The sequence below is a fragment of the Molossus molossus genome, unplaced genomic scaffold, assembly GCF_014108415.1.
Source record: "Molossus molossus isolate mMolMol1 unplaced genomic scaffold, mMolMol1.p scaffold_m16_p_4, whole genome shotgun sequence".
NCBI classification, from domain to species: Eukaryota; Metazoa; Chordata; class Mammalia; order Chiroptera; family Molossidae; genus Molossus; species Molossus molossus.
The window spans coordinates 73,807,233-73,820,324 of NW_023425377.1; the positions used below are offsets into that span (position 1 = coordinate 73,807,233).

The following is a 13,092-nucleotide window of genomic DNA, read 5'->3' on the forward strand; positions in this document are numbered from 1 at the left end:
CCTTCTTTTATGCAAGCCCTATGGGTCGCGTGCGGGGCCACGCCCACTCTCTACTTTGGCCCGGCTCCACCCAGAATGGATCGTCCAAGGGTCTTCGCACGCCGCTGTGCCTTAGAAGGACCCGGCAGCCTCCACCTTAGTTGTCTTAATGTTTGCCTGAGAAGAACGCAATACTTTATTTTTGCCATTTTCCTTCACCAGCAATTGAAACTAAAAGTGTGGGCCTTTTAGAAAAAAAATGTCTCTAGAGGTTTGAATGTTTTCTGGCCTTCGTTTGGGCAGCTACGCGCACAGAGGGTCCTTCACTCCCAACTCCGCAGGTTTCGGATAACGGGCAGAAGCGGCTGCCAATGAGCTTCGCTGAGTAGTAAAGGGGGTAGGGCTAGCCCTTAAAGGAGCCACGACCCGTTAGGAGACCAGAGAATGATCCAGATGATGGCGGCCGGCGCGGCCCTAGCCTTGGCCCTGTGGCTCCTACTGCCGTCAGTGGGGGTGAGAGGAGCAGGGCCCCCACCGATCCAGGACGGCGAGTTCACATTCCTGCTGCCTGCGGGAAGAAAGCAGTGTTTCTACCAGTCTGCGCCGGCTAACGCAAGCCTTGAGACCGAGTACCAGGTAGAGGGTCCCGGGCCGGAGAGCGAGAGGAGCCCAGGGTAGAGGGCGTGGCCAAGCTGCAACTGCAAGGCTCGCAATAAAGAGAGGAGGGGTGGAGCCTTTGCGTGAGCGTGGGGGCGGAGTCTGAGTCAGATGAAAGGGACGGCACAACGCGTGGGAGCCAGAAGGGGTGAAAGTAATGGGCGAAGGCGGGGCCAGAGAGCCAGAAGGCGGGGCCATCGGGAAGAATGGCGCCCTTCATAGGGCCCGACCTATGTGGGCGTGGCCAAAGGGTTGTGTCGGATTGAAGGGGTTGGTGGGCGTGGCCAGGATGCTCTATGTGAAAGGGCGTAATCATCATGATTTTTGGGGGGCTTGGGCTAAAGGCTGGATAGGGTTGTTTCATTTGGGGCGTGGCCACGTCATGGGCGTGATCAGGTAAAAGCCGATCAAGGATTTCGGATGGGGGTGTTACCAGATGAAAACGCTGATCCCAAAGCTGTCGTATCAATGGGAGCTCGCCTGAAGGACGGGTGGGGGCAGGACCCGGTTGCAGGTGTGGGTGTCAGCGCTTAGGTAGGTCCTTAGTGATATGTATGGGTCTGCTCGGTGGTCCAGCCTTGGCCTTCTCAGGCAGGTGCTCTTGGCCTACTCCTAGCCCTCCACCTGCTCTTACCTGCCCCCCAGGTGATCGCAGGTGCTGGGCTGGATGTGGATTTCACGCTGGAGAGCCCTCAGGGCGTGCTGTTGGTCAGTGAGTCCCGCAAGGCAGATGGGGTGCACACGTGAGTTAAGTCCCGCTGCCTGCTGGGGTTCAATTACAGCCCTGCCCCTCCCCAGTGTCCTCGAGTTACCGCCCTGCCTGTTTCGCAAAGTTCGGCTAGCGGCCATTCAGGGTCATGTATGTGTCTGCCTATCTGCCCAGGGTAGAACCCACGGAGGCTGGGGACTACAAGCTGTGCTTTGACAACTCCTTCAGCACAATCTCCGAGAAGTTGGTGTTCTTTGAACTCATCTTTGACAGCCTGCAGGACGATGAGGAGGTCGAAGGCTGGGCAGAGGTCGTTGAGCCTGAGGAGATGCTGGATGTCAAGATGGAGGACATCAAGGTGTGCCCAGGCTGAGCTGGGGCCACTCTTCCCAGATCTCTGGCATTGGGCAGCAGTGTGCACCTGCTTTCCAACCTTGGCTGGGGTCCTCCTGGCCTGACCCAGCCTTTCCTAGCAGCAATGCCCCCAACTTAACAGCAACAGTTAAAAATAATAGCACACTTTTAGGTATCAACCCTGATTTTAAGGGCTTAATAACTCAGTATATCTCCACAACCACCCTATGAAGTAGGTAGTGTGCTCAAACCATCCCTCGTTTTAATAAGGTACAGGATGGCTCAGTAACTGTCCTAAGGCCACACAACTAGCAACTGGCAGTCAATATTTGAAGCCAGGCAGCCTGGTTTCAGCAATTGTGTTCTTATCCACTAGTAAATATTCTTTACATGCCCTGCCAGCATTAAGCATTCAGTTCTCACAACAATTCTGAGGCACTGGAATTCCAGAGAGGTAATTAACTTGCTCATGGTTTCACAGCCAGTGAGTGGCAGAATGAGGATTTAGACTCAGGCAGGAAACCTCGTCAGAGTCTGTACTGTCAGTTCTCTCTCCCCTAAACAACACTGACTCTCACCCTATTTCCCCATTTTATCAGTCTCTGCTCCCCAAAGGATGAAGGCCTGACCCTGTTCCTCCCTTGCCCCACAGGAGTCTATTGAGACCATGAGGACCCGTCTGGAGCGTAGCATCCAGATGCTGACATTGCTGAGAGCCTTTGAGGCACGTGACCGCAACCTGCAGGAGGGCAACCTGGAACGGGTCAACTTCTGGTCAGCTGTGAATGTGGCTGTGCTGCTGCTAGTGGCTGTGCTGCAGGTCTGCACACTCAAGCGCTTCTTCCAGGATAAGCGCCCTGTGCCTACGTAGCCCGTCCATGAAGAACAGGGGAAAGGAGTGGCAGCAGGGTGCATGTGTGAGACTTATGAGGTCCCTTCACTAACAGTTTCCTGTGGGAGGGGAGGCTGTGCACTATGGGCCTGAGGTGTGGCCCCCTATGTCTTCCCTTCCAGGCCAGAATACTTGCTGGCTTGCAGGTCTGGGCCATGCAGAAGAGGTGGCTCAATGGCTGTACTCACTTTCCTGGAAATTGTGCATGTGGGGGGCAATGCAGCATTTGAATGCAACCCTGGGATTTTCTGGCCCTGCCTCTTTCCCCTACTATAAATGTGCCTTAGCCTGAGCCTTCAGCTGCACCACCACTGCCTGGTGCAGAATGGGTTCCAGGAAGCAAAGTTCCCCTTCCCTTCTCCTCTGGCCCTATGAGCAAGGTCATGGAGGGAGGAGGCTTGCTGCTCATGGGACCCCATGCCTTCCTTCCCCTCCTTGTTGCTCCACCTGGGCCCTGTTGCTGCTGCTGAGGGTGGCCTGCTCATGCTGCGGCTGGGAAGGAGACTCAGCTGCAGTGTTCTTGCCAGGACAGTCACTTTATTGACAGGAAGGAGCTGGCCCCTTAGCCCAGCAGGGGCTAGGTGTGTGGTCTGGTAACAGAATTCCAGGAGTAGGGCCTGCAAGACCACCTTCCTCTCCTGCTCTCTCCCTGCAGGGGCCCCAGGCAGGGCTGAGGGGTGGCCTGGCCAAAGCCTGCACAGGAGCCTCACAGAACAAAGGGTGGTCTGGCCTGGGGACTGGAACCAATAAATTATGGTCAGAAAATCACAGAGCCTGGTGATTGGGGCTCAGGGACACCAGCCAGGGCAGACCTGCCCCCAAGAGGGCAGCCAGGCAGGCGGGAGGGCTCTCTCACGAAGTTCAGAAGAAGGGTCTGGCGGGAGCCGATGGAGGTGGTCGCCTGGGCATAAGAGAAAAATCAGAAAGCAAAGTTTAACTGTGTCCCCGGCTGGGCCAGAAGGCCTGGTACCCCAAGAGGGGGAAGAGGGGACCTAGGGGAAGTGCTCAGGACTTCAGGGCAAAGAGAGGGTCTGACCACTGCAGTTTGGGGTGGAGGGCCAGGATTCCCTCTGCCTTCAGGAATCCTGATGCCTGCCCCAGGCCTCTGTGTGGTTGTAGTGGGTGGGGTGGCAGAAATATTTGCCTCCACTCCTGAGATGTTAAGGGAAGTAAAATCTCTCCCCTCTAGAGCATGGATTCCTCGAGAAGAAATGAACCCTTCCCACAAAAGCAAAGCCCCCATGAGTGAGGTATGGGGGGGCTTGTTGTGGAAGGGGTCCTCATATAAGGCCTCCTGGGGGAAGACAAGCAGCCCACATCCTCAGCCTGAACGCCAGTACAAAAGGCCCACACAGCAGCCACCAGAAGCTTCTTCCCTTTATTTTAGTTTATTAATAGATTACAGAGTGCAGGCACTTACAGTGGTCAAACTGAGCGAGCAGTGAGTGAGGTCTGCTCAGAGAGTGGCCACTTGGGGCCCGCCCCGTGTAGGAGGCTTGGGTAGGAATCAAGGGCCCCCATAACCTCCCCACCCACTCAGCCCTGAACCCAGGCCACTCTGAGGACCCAGGAGGAAGAGGGGGTCTAGGGAAAAGAATGAGGCCAGCGGAGCTGAGGGTTCCGGACCTGGCAAAGGCACCTCTGTCAGCCAAGGCTGGGCCGTGTGGTTAATACGGCCAAGGAAGGAATATGTACAACTGGGCAGGGCACGCATCACTGGACCTGCTCCTGGCTTGCCACCAGGAGCTCCTGCTGCTGAGAAATGAACACACTCCTTGCACCCCAGCAAGGACTAAGGGTATAGCCACCCTTGGTGTCCAGTTTCCAGAAGGTCTGGTCTACTCAGGCTTTCTAGGCCAGAGAAGCCCCTAGGTGAGTCCCAATTATACCAGCTGGGATCCCTCACCAAGATGGTGCTCAGGGTCCAGTTCCCTCCTCTGCTATCCGAGGCAGGCCTCATCCCACAAAGTGCAACACCCAAGTCACCCTCCTCCCCCCTGAGGCTCTAGGGCCCCTTCATTCAGTGCCATGTCCAGCTGGGGATAGGGGCCAGGCCAGCCGCCAACTAGCCCAGGGTTAGGAAAGAATCAGGGAGCCTGGGCCTGACATGGGGACTGGAGGGCCAGAGGCTGCAGAGGGGCCCAAACCAACAAAGCTCCTGCACTGAGGGTGCAAAAGGAACCCCACAGAAAGTGCCCCTGCAGCCTAGTCGAGCAGGGATGGCTCGGCTGGGCGGATAATGGTGGGCCGGCTGGGCGCAGCCGGGGGTCTTCTGCTGCAAAGAGAATAAAGACAGACAGGGAGGGGGAAATGGCAGTGAGGTTGGAAGCAGGGCAATGATGAGAACCCAGGCCCCAACACTCCCTCCCAGGTTACTGCCCTTTGCTAGATGCTCTGATGGCTGCCAGGGTACCAGGAAATGAGTTTGCCAAGCCTAGGCATCAGTAGCCTGCAGTCACTCTGTGACCCTGGGCAAGTCCCCCACCCGCCCTGGACCTCAGATTCCTCACAGGACAGGTGGGGAGAAGCAGGGCAGGGTTATGCCATGACTGAATGTGTATCCTACTTAAGGAAGCAAAGGCCAGCCCTGGCCGGTTTAGCTCAGCAGTTAGAGCATCAGCCCGTGGACCAAAGAGTCACAGGTTCGATTCCAGTCAAGGGCACATACCTCAGTTGCAGTTCATTCCCGACCCTGGTCGGGTTGTGCGGGAGGCAACTAGTTGATGTGTTGCTCTCACATCGATGTTTCTCTCTCTCTTCCTCCCTCCCACTCTGTCTGAGGTAAATGGAAAAATATCCTCTGGTAAGGATTAAAAAAAAAAAATTAAAAGGAAGCAACGGCCAAAACCAGGGAAGAGGCCCCATATAAGTCCCAAGCTGTGTGGTGGGTGCACCTGCTCAGGCAGAAGACAGGCCTAGAGACTTGAAATTACCTGACTCCACCACTCTGTGACTTTGGGCAGTTGACTTGACTGCTCTGGGCCTCAGTTTCCCCACCAGTCAAATGAAGATGCCAGTGACTCCTCTACTCCCTATAGGGTGCAAGCCAGTGGCTCTAGATGATAGGCAACTAGGGGGCCAGCCTTACCTGGGTACTCCAGGAGGGATGCCAGGTGGAATCCGAGCAGGCCGAGATGGGATCTGAGGCGGGGCCGAGAAGGGGTCATTATTGGCAAACAGGTTCTGGGGTATGGGCCGGGATGGGATGGGAGGTGCTGAGAAGGTGGCTGCTGACCCCACCGGCATGGGTATCAGGGGAGGCCCTGGGGTGGGGCCCCTCACTGCTGGGGGCCGGCCCGGGGGGTGCACGCTGGACACAGGTCGGCGCTGCGGAGTGGGGCTGTGGAAGAAAGAGGGTGTGAGGTGGGAACAGTGGGCAAGAACACCAGCCATGCCAACATGGCCACAGAAGCCAGAGGCGGGCTGGGGCTGCTGGCCACAGTGGCCTCTCTAATGGGTTGGCACCAGCTATTACCCAGGGAGGTGTGGGTGAGTGCCTAGTCCTAGACAAGAGGCAGTAAAAGTCCACTGGGATCCTCTGCTCACCCCCTAAACCTATTAGAAATGGCCACCCTCCCACCCTAAACCTGTCCTTTGGCCAAGGGCTCCTGTTTCCCTCTGACCTCACTTTCATAGGCATTTCCCTCTCACTGACCCCACTCAGTTCTCCCCACTTTTGTGCTTCTTCCAATCCACCCTCCATAATTGAAAATCCTACCAGAGCCCAGTTCTGCCCTACAAATCAAGTCCAGATGCCTTCAGAGGCCATAAGCCTTTGTCCCAAGTGCCCGACAGGCTACCCCTGGGCCTGAACACCCGCTGCTTCCCATGCTGGATGCTGTGTCCTCTCCTTAAGTAACTCTGTGGTTCCCTGAGGTTTCAGTAGGGCTGATACCTTCTATGAGATTTCTCTGACCTATCCTCTCCTCCTAACACTTGCCCAACCTTCCACTGGTTAGGTTTCCCTGTCTGATGCTCTTAATTATCCACGCCAGGATCTAATTTTCATCCAACAGCTTGGGGTTGGTTGGAGAGGAGGAAATGTGCTGGTTATGCCCTCTGTTTGCCCCTCCAGATCCTTTCCCACCCACCATTCTTGGCCATGCTCTGTGCCCCAGGAGGCTGCTCCCCTTGGCTGGTGTCACCCAAGCCTCTTGCCCTCTCTGGCTTCCAACTGGGCTGAAGCAGTGGAAGGCACCAGGAGATAGTCTGACCTTTAACCCTTCTCTCTCCCAGTCCCTCCTGGGTGCTATGCCATCTGGGTTGGTCCCCTTTACGCTACCCACTTGGGGGTTGGAAAAGGAGCTAGGAACCCGCAGGTGGCGGCCTCTGCAGCAAGTAGGTGATCAGGCCTCACAGACCTGTGGCTGCTGGTGCTCTGGAGCCAGGTGTCATCAACGGGTGGGGGCACAGGTGTGGACACAGTGCTAGTGCTGATGTCCCCAATGATGTTGAGTGCCTCCTTGAGTGCATGGTACATGCGTAGCATGTCATCCCGCCGCTGGGCCTGGTCAGCTGACTCCTCCATGAGGCTGGTCTGGTCTGCCGATGAGTATAGGTAGGCAAGTAGTTCATGGTGGATGAAGGCCTTTGTCTGGGGGCAAGGGTTGGAAAGATCAGGACTTCCCACCATACTGACCATGAACTCACTTGGCCACTGAGACTGGCTAGAAAAGCATCTACCACACTAGGTAGGGCTATCTTTGTCTTTAATTTATTGTAGAACATGTAAGATGTTTAAAACACAGATGAGCTTTCCATCCAGCTGTCTTCTGAGTTCCTTAGGGATGCTTTCAAGTGTTCTTCCAACACATTCCAGGAAATTCTTATTAAACTTATTCCTAGAAGCATATCTCTTTTATTACTATCTTTTCTGCTATCATTTTATCTTCAAACTGACTTTTGTTCAAAAACTACAGCAGGTCCTCCAATAATGTCACTTAGTTCAATCATTAATTATATCATTAATGCAATGTCATAGGAACCTAAGTTATTTATTTATACCAATTAGCCTGTGGTGTTTTTTTAATTTAAGTATAGTTGGTATACAATATTATATCAGTTTCAGGTGTACATCAACTAGCCTATGGAAAAACTAGTTTCATTATACATCATTTCACTTAAAGTCACAGAACCTGTCCCTGGTATTAACTGAGGACTTACTGCACTAGTTTCTGTTAATTTTATACTTTGTTCCTGAATCCTCATACAGGACACAGCTTTTTTGTTTGTTTGTTTTTTTGCATTTATCTTCAGATAGAGTGGGAGGGAGAGAGAGTGTGAGAACATCGACGTGAGAGACATGTCAACTGGCTGCCACCCACATGACCCCAACAGGAGCCAGGGACAAACTGCAACCGAGGTATGCACCCTTAGCAGGAACTGAACCTGGGACTCTCCGGTCCGCAGGCTGACACTTTAACCACTGAGCCAAACTGGCCAGGGCGGACACAGTAGTTTTTCAGTTACTTTTCTTGGGCTTTCTAGGTACACATGTCGTGTGTACATGATCTTTAACAAATAGGAATGATTTTTCCTATCCTTTTTCAATGTTCACACCTCTAAATTATTTTTCTTGTCTAACTGCATTGGCTAGTAACTCTACAAAAAAGTTAAATAAAAAAGTAGAAATGGCCCTGGCCAGTTTGGCTCAGCGGTTAGAGCGTCGGCCTGCGGTCCGGAGAGACCCGGGTTCGGTTCCCGCTAAGGGCACGTACTTCGGTTGCAGTTTGTCCCCGGCCCTGGTTGGTCGTGCGGGTGGCAGCCACTCGATGTGTCCCTTCATGTCGATGTTTCTCACTCTCTCTCCTTTCCTCTCTCTCCCTCCCATTCTATCTGTACAAAAAATGGAAAAATATCCTCGGGTGAGGATTAAAAAAAAAAAAAAGTAGAAATGGCCAACCTGTTCTTGATTTTAGAAGTGATGCTTCCAGAGTTTGCCTATTAAGGTCAAGAGTGGCCTGAGACCTGGCTGTTATGGCTTAGTGGTTAGAGTGTCGGCCCCCACACAGAAGGGCTGCAGGTTTGATTCTCAGTCAAGGGCACATACCTAGGTTGCAGGTTCAATTCCCAGCCCCGGTAAGGGTGTTTGGGAGACAACCAATCGATGTGTCTCTCTCACACTGATGTTTCTCTCTCTCTCTCTCTCTCTCTCTCTTTTACCTATCCCCCACCGCTTCCACTTTCTAAAAATCAATGGAAAAATATCCTCGGGTGAGAATTAACAAAAGAAAAATTTAAAAGAGTGGCTTGAGACTTAAATATGTAGACTCAGTGGATATATGAAACCTTGTAACAAAAGACTCCTTCTACAAATTGTCTATATTGGAAATTTTCTCAAATTTCTAACATCTGCAAATATGACCATGCTGGATAATTTCTAAATGTGAATGCATCAGCTATTCAAACATTTAAATTTTGAAAAACTGGTAAAAGGAAAAATAAAATACAGCCTAAAGGTACAAAAAGGTACAGCAAAAACTCCGTTGTTCACACTGGCCTCCTTAGCCCCCTTGAAATCCCCTTATAGGAAACAGCTGCACTCACCCAGTTTTTGTACAAACTTCCAGAGATGTCTATGCATATACTATGTATGTATTTCCCCTCCCTTTTTACACAAATGGAACCTTCCTGTATATTCTGTTGTGCTCCATACCTTTCCACTTAATAATGAAAGTTATTACAGACCGGGAGATATTCATCTTTTTTTGCGATAGAATGGATAATTATTAAATGAATTCTATTAAAATTCTATAGAAATTTCCAATCTTTGGCCACTACAAAACAATGCTGAAAAGAATAGCCATGTTTATGCTCAACTGCCATGTGGGCAAATGTCTCTGTGGGAGAAATTCTTACTAGTAGAACTGCAGGGTTCAAAGCATATGTGCATTTTAAATTTCAGGCTGCTGAATTATATATATCATAAATCCCATCAATATGTGAAGAATATGCCAGGGTACCCACAAAACTTAAAACTGATCATCACTGAGAAGGCGACTGTGAAGAACAGAATGAAAGGGAAGGGACTTTTTGCTTCAGACCCTGTCACAGTTTCCGCTTTTATAGTCACAACACAAATCTGGTCTATATAGCTTTCTAAGTACCTACTGCCAGGCCAAAGATTTGAAATGGGAGACATTAGTACAGCTGCATTTTACCAATACAAGCCTAAATGAGAGGCTTGTGAGCCCCAGGGCATGCAAGTAACGCTGAAAGTAAAGGTGGGCTGGGCTGCAGGCCATCAGGAGGTCAAGGTTGCAGCTGGGGACAGACTCAGTCTGGCTTTGACTCCCACTTTCTACTCTTCAGAGTGTTGGGGCAGATTCCTTGACTACTCTGGATCTCCATTTTCCTGTCTATAAAATGGGGATGATAGCAGACCCTCTCCTACAGTTATTGTAAGACTGAAAAAATTAATTTAGAGGAAGCACATATGTCGTGTTAGCTTAAGTTACCTGATAAATGGGAGTATGAGCTCTGTGTAGTCTGTACCTTCCAATTTCCCAGAAGAGGTTGGGAATCCTGATTTTGATGTATAAAAGGTGGTGACTTAATTTTTAATTTCAAACAGTGTTTAGGCCAAATCTGGCTTTGGCCAACCTGGCCCTTCCCTGTGACTGAGAGCCCTGTAGGGGCCAGACACTTACATTGTTGATCATGAGGTGCATGATGGTCTTTGGCATGAGGTCGCGGATGGACTTGTTGATGATGGCCACATAGGAGTCCACGAGGTTGCGAATGGTCTCCACCTGGCGTTCTAGCTGCGGGTCCATGGAGAATGTGTTTTCCTGCACTCCATCCTCGTTTTCTGCCTGCAAGGTGGGAGGGAGACGGTGAGGAATAACTGTGGCCTAAGAGAGTGTGGTAAGTCCCCCTTCTCTGGAAATGGCTTGCCTGGTCCCACGCACAACTAACCCTCCAGGGCTGGCCCCTGATGGCCATGTTGGCACCATGTGGCCCTGCCTGCCCCTGGCCTAAGCTGCCTGGACCTGGGGTGACCACGGCCCACAGGGGGCTAGGTCCTCTTATTTGGGGATTGAAACAACATGTTAATTTGGGAACTGAGGGTAGCCATATTCACTCTACTTCAAGGAGGGGAGGTGAAGAGAGAACAAAGCAAATGGGGTCCCAGCCCCTATTCATCCCTGTCCTTGGCTTCAGTTGGAGAACCTTCTGGGCTCCAATGACAAAATCCTCCTCCACTTTTCTGCTTTGTTTGCTTGATGGTATGGGCTACATGCCTTCAGAGAGTTCTGGTAAATACAACCTGGAAATGACCTATCCTGTGAGACTGCAGCTCCCTTCCTCTCCCAGGTGGGGGTCAGCTAAGCTAAAGGCATGGCTAGGCAGGGCATGGCAGCTCCTTACCTGGTCCTTCTCAGGGTAGACACCAGCTCGGAGGAACGAGGCCTTCCAACTGTCCACGTCCTCCTGAGAGTCACAGGCTAGCTCGATCTGCCGCAGGTCCTTGTAGACATTCCTGAGATGGGAAGAGGAGACAGGCATGTGCTTGACCTTGACTATGGGCCCAGATCGGGTGTAGTGAGGGTCTGAATGACCAGGACTCACCTGTGATCCAGACACTCATAACCATCTATACTCACTCAGGTATCTTACTCTGTCTCATGACTTTAAACACCACCATGCAATCACAACTCCCCAATTCACATCTCTTCCTGGAGCTTGTTCTTGAACAGAACACTCTTGTACCTACCCAGATGCCTCCCCAAACCCCATAGGCCTCTCTCCCTCAGCATGGTCCCAACCCAGCTCCTGATAGTCCCCCAGCCTACCCTGCCTCTGCCTTCTCCATCATGGTTGATGACAGCTCCCTCCCTGCAGGAGCTCAGGGTCACCAACAATGCCTTTCTCGCTCTCCACATCCACCAAGAGTTTGATTAACTCTACTGGAATCTGCTCCTTTCTCTAGGTCCTCAGCGTCACCTGGGTCTAGCCCTACCATCTACCATTGGGACTAGTACAGTCTCTTGGTCCTGGTCCCTAGGCCTCCCACCGCATCCCCATCTGTTCCTTCCATGGCCACCAGAGGGCGCCAGTGAGCACCCGAGTCAGGTCCTGTCCATTTGGAACCCTCCAAGGGTCCTGCATCGTTTCTTTCTTTTTTTTTTTTTTAAATCCTCACCCGAGGACATTTTTGCATTTATCTTCAGATAGAGCAGGAGGGAGAGAGGAAGGAAGAGAGAGAAAGAAACATCCATGTTACAGAGACATTGAGTGGTTGCCACCCAGGCTGGGGACAAACTGCAACCGAGGTACCAGCCCTTAGCGAGAACTGAACCTGGAACTCTCTGGTCCACGGGCTGACGCTCTAACCGCTGAGCAAAACCAGCCAGGGCCTCCTGCATCATTTCATCTGTCTCTGCCCACAGAGGTTTTCCCTGACCACCCATTAGAAGTGCCCATGGCAGTTTTGTTTCTCAACTGGCTCCCTTTACAGAATATGATACCCCAGCGCGGAAACTAGATTCATCAAATGCTCAGTGGATGCTGCCGAATGACTGAAGGAGGTCACTGGTCTCCACCCTGGGATCCCATGGGTGCTCACCTTTGCTCCGTGTTGAAGATGGCAAAGACATGCTTATTGGACATGAAGCCCTTCTCCACATCGCGGATTTTAAGGTTGTCCAACGGCAGCATGTACTTCTTCTCCTTCTCCTGAGGGTGGAAGGGCAGGGGTTACCTTGTGCTGTTTAACTGAAGACCTGATGATGCCCAGGGCTGGGCTCTACTGCAAGGACTACTGCCAACACCTGATGCTTCTTCCCACGTTAGTCACTTTACTCAGATTAACTCATTCACTACTGTTGTCCTCTTGCTCACCCTGCCCCAGCCATGCCAACCTCCTTGACACTCCCTGAACATCCTAAGCAAGCTCCCACTCAGGACCCTTTACACATCTGGGACCTCTGCCTGGAACACTCCATGCCTTTGCAGCTCCCTCCTTGACTCCTTCAGGTCTTTGTGCAGAGGAGACCCTCTTGGCAACACCTGCCCTGACCCCACACCAATCTCCCTCCACCCCCCACTTCTCTCCCCTTGGTACTTCACAACAACACAACACAATATATCGTGCTATTGACCTAGGCTGCCATCTGTTACCCTGACTGACTCCTCAGTTCCTGGAGGGCAGGGACTCCTGTCTATTTTGGTCACTGCTAACACATAGTGGATGCTCAAAACTGTCCAGCTCCGACTCTACCCAGAATCCAAACACTTTTCCCCTCCAGGATGGGGGAATGAACTGTTCTTTTTTGTTGTTGTTGTTGTTGTTTCATCCTCACCTGAGGACATTTTTCCATTTTTTGTACAGATAGAGTGGGAGGGAGAGAGAGGAAGAGAGAGAGAGAGAGAGAGAAACATCGACGTGAAAGGGACACATCGAGTGGCTACCACCCGCACGACCAACTAGGGCCGGGGACAAACTGCAACCGAGGTACATGCCCTTAGTGGGAACCGAACCCAGGTCTCTCCGGACCGC

At 51.9% G+C, this 13,092-nt stretch overlaps 2 protein-coding genes across 9 annotated transcripts in view; one reads left to right on the forward strand and one right to left on the reverse strand.

The window, feature by feature from the left end:
• The first annotated feature begins 330 nt into the window (after window positions 1-330).
• Window positions 331-2,915, forward strand: TMED1 (transmembrane p24 trafficking protein 1). Its single transcript, XM_036240073.1, has 4 exons — window positions 331-615; window positions 1,282-1,379; window positions 1,520-1,703; window positions 2,352-2,915. Exons 1-4 carry the CDS (start codon window positions 424-426, stop codon window positions 2,568-2,570), a joined length of 693 nt encoding a protein of 230 aa, XP_036095966.1. The 5' UTR covers window positions 331-423; the 3' UTR covers window positions 2,571-2,915.
• A 472-nt stretch (window positions 2,916-3,387) lies between these two features.
• The window catches only part of DNM2 (dynamin 2), a 91,263-nt gene continuing 81,558 nt past the window's right edge, over window positions 3,388-13,092 (reverse strand). For 3 of the 8 annotated variants that reach the window (XM_036240066.1, XM_036240069.1, XM_036240065.1), the window contains 6 exons: window positions 12,160-12,269; window positions 10,962-11,073; window positions 10,241-10,405; window positions 6,953-7,185; window positions 5,680-5,931; window positions 3,933-4,866 (listed from right to left, as the gene is read on the reverse strand). In XM_036240066.1, coding sequence (XP_036095959.1) covers window positions 4,797-4,866; window positions 5,680-5,931; window positions 6,953-7,185; window positions 10,241-10,405; window positions 10,962-11,073; window positions 12,160-12,269 — 942 coding nt within the window. In that variant the 3' untranslated portion in view covers window positions 3,933-4,796. Of the gene's footprint in view, window positions 3,493-3,931; window positions 4,867-5,679; window positions 5,932-6,952; window positions 7,186-10,240; window positions 10,406-10,961; window positions 11,074-12,159; window positions 12,270-13,092 lie in introns of those variants that run through there. The other 5 variants (XM_036240068.1, XM_036240067.1, XM_036240072.1 and 2 more) reach the window with 4 other exon arrangements.

Excerpts from the sequence above, each read along its gene's own strand:
- TMED1 (XM_036240073.1), top strand. The coding sequence starts at position 424 with ATGATCCAGATGATGGCGGCCGGCGCGGCCCTAGCCTTGGCCCTGTGG. Across the intron at positions 616-1,281 it reads GCCTTGAGACCGAGTACCAG|GTGATCGCAGGTGCTGGGCT; the intron begins GTAGAGGGTCCC and ends CCTGCCCCCCAG. Across the intron at positions 1,704-2,351 it reads TCAAGATGGAGGACATCAAG|GAGTCTATTGAGACCATGAG; the intron begins GTGTGCCCAGGC and ends CTTGCCCCACAG.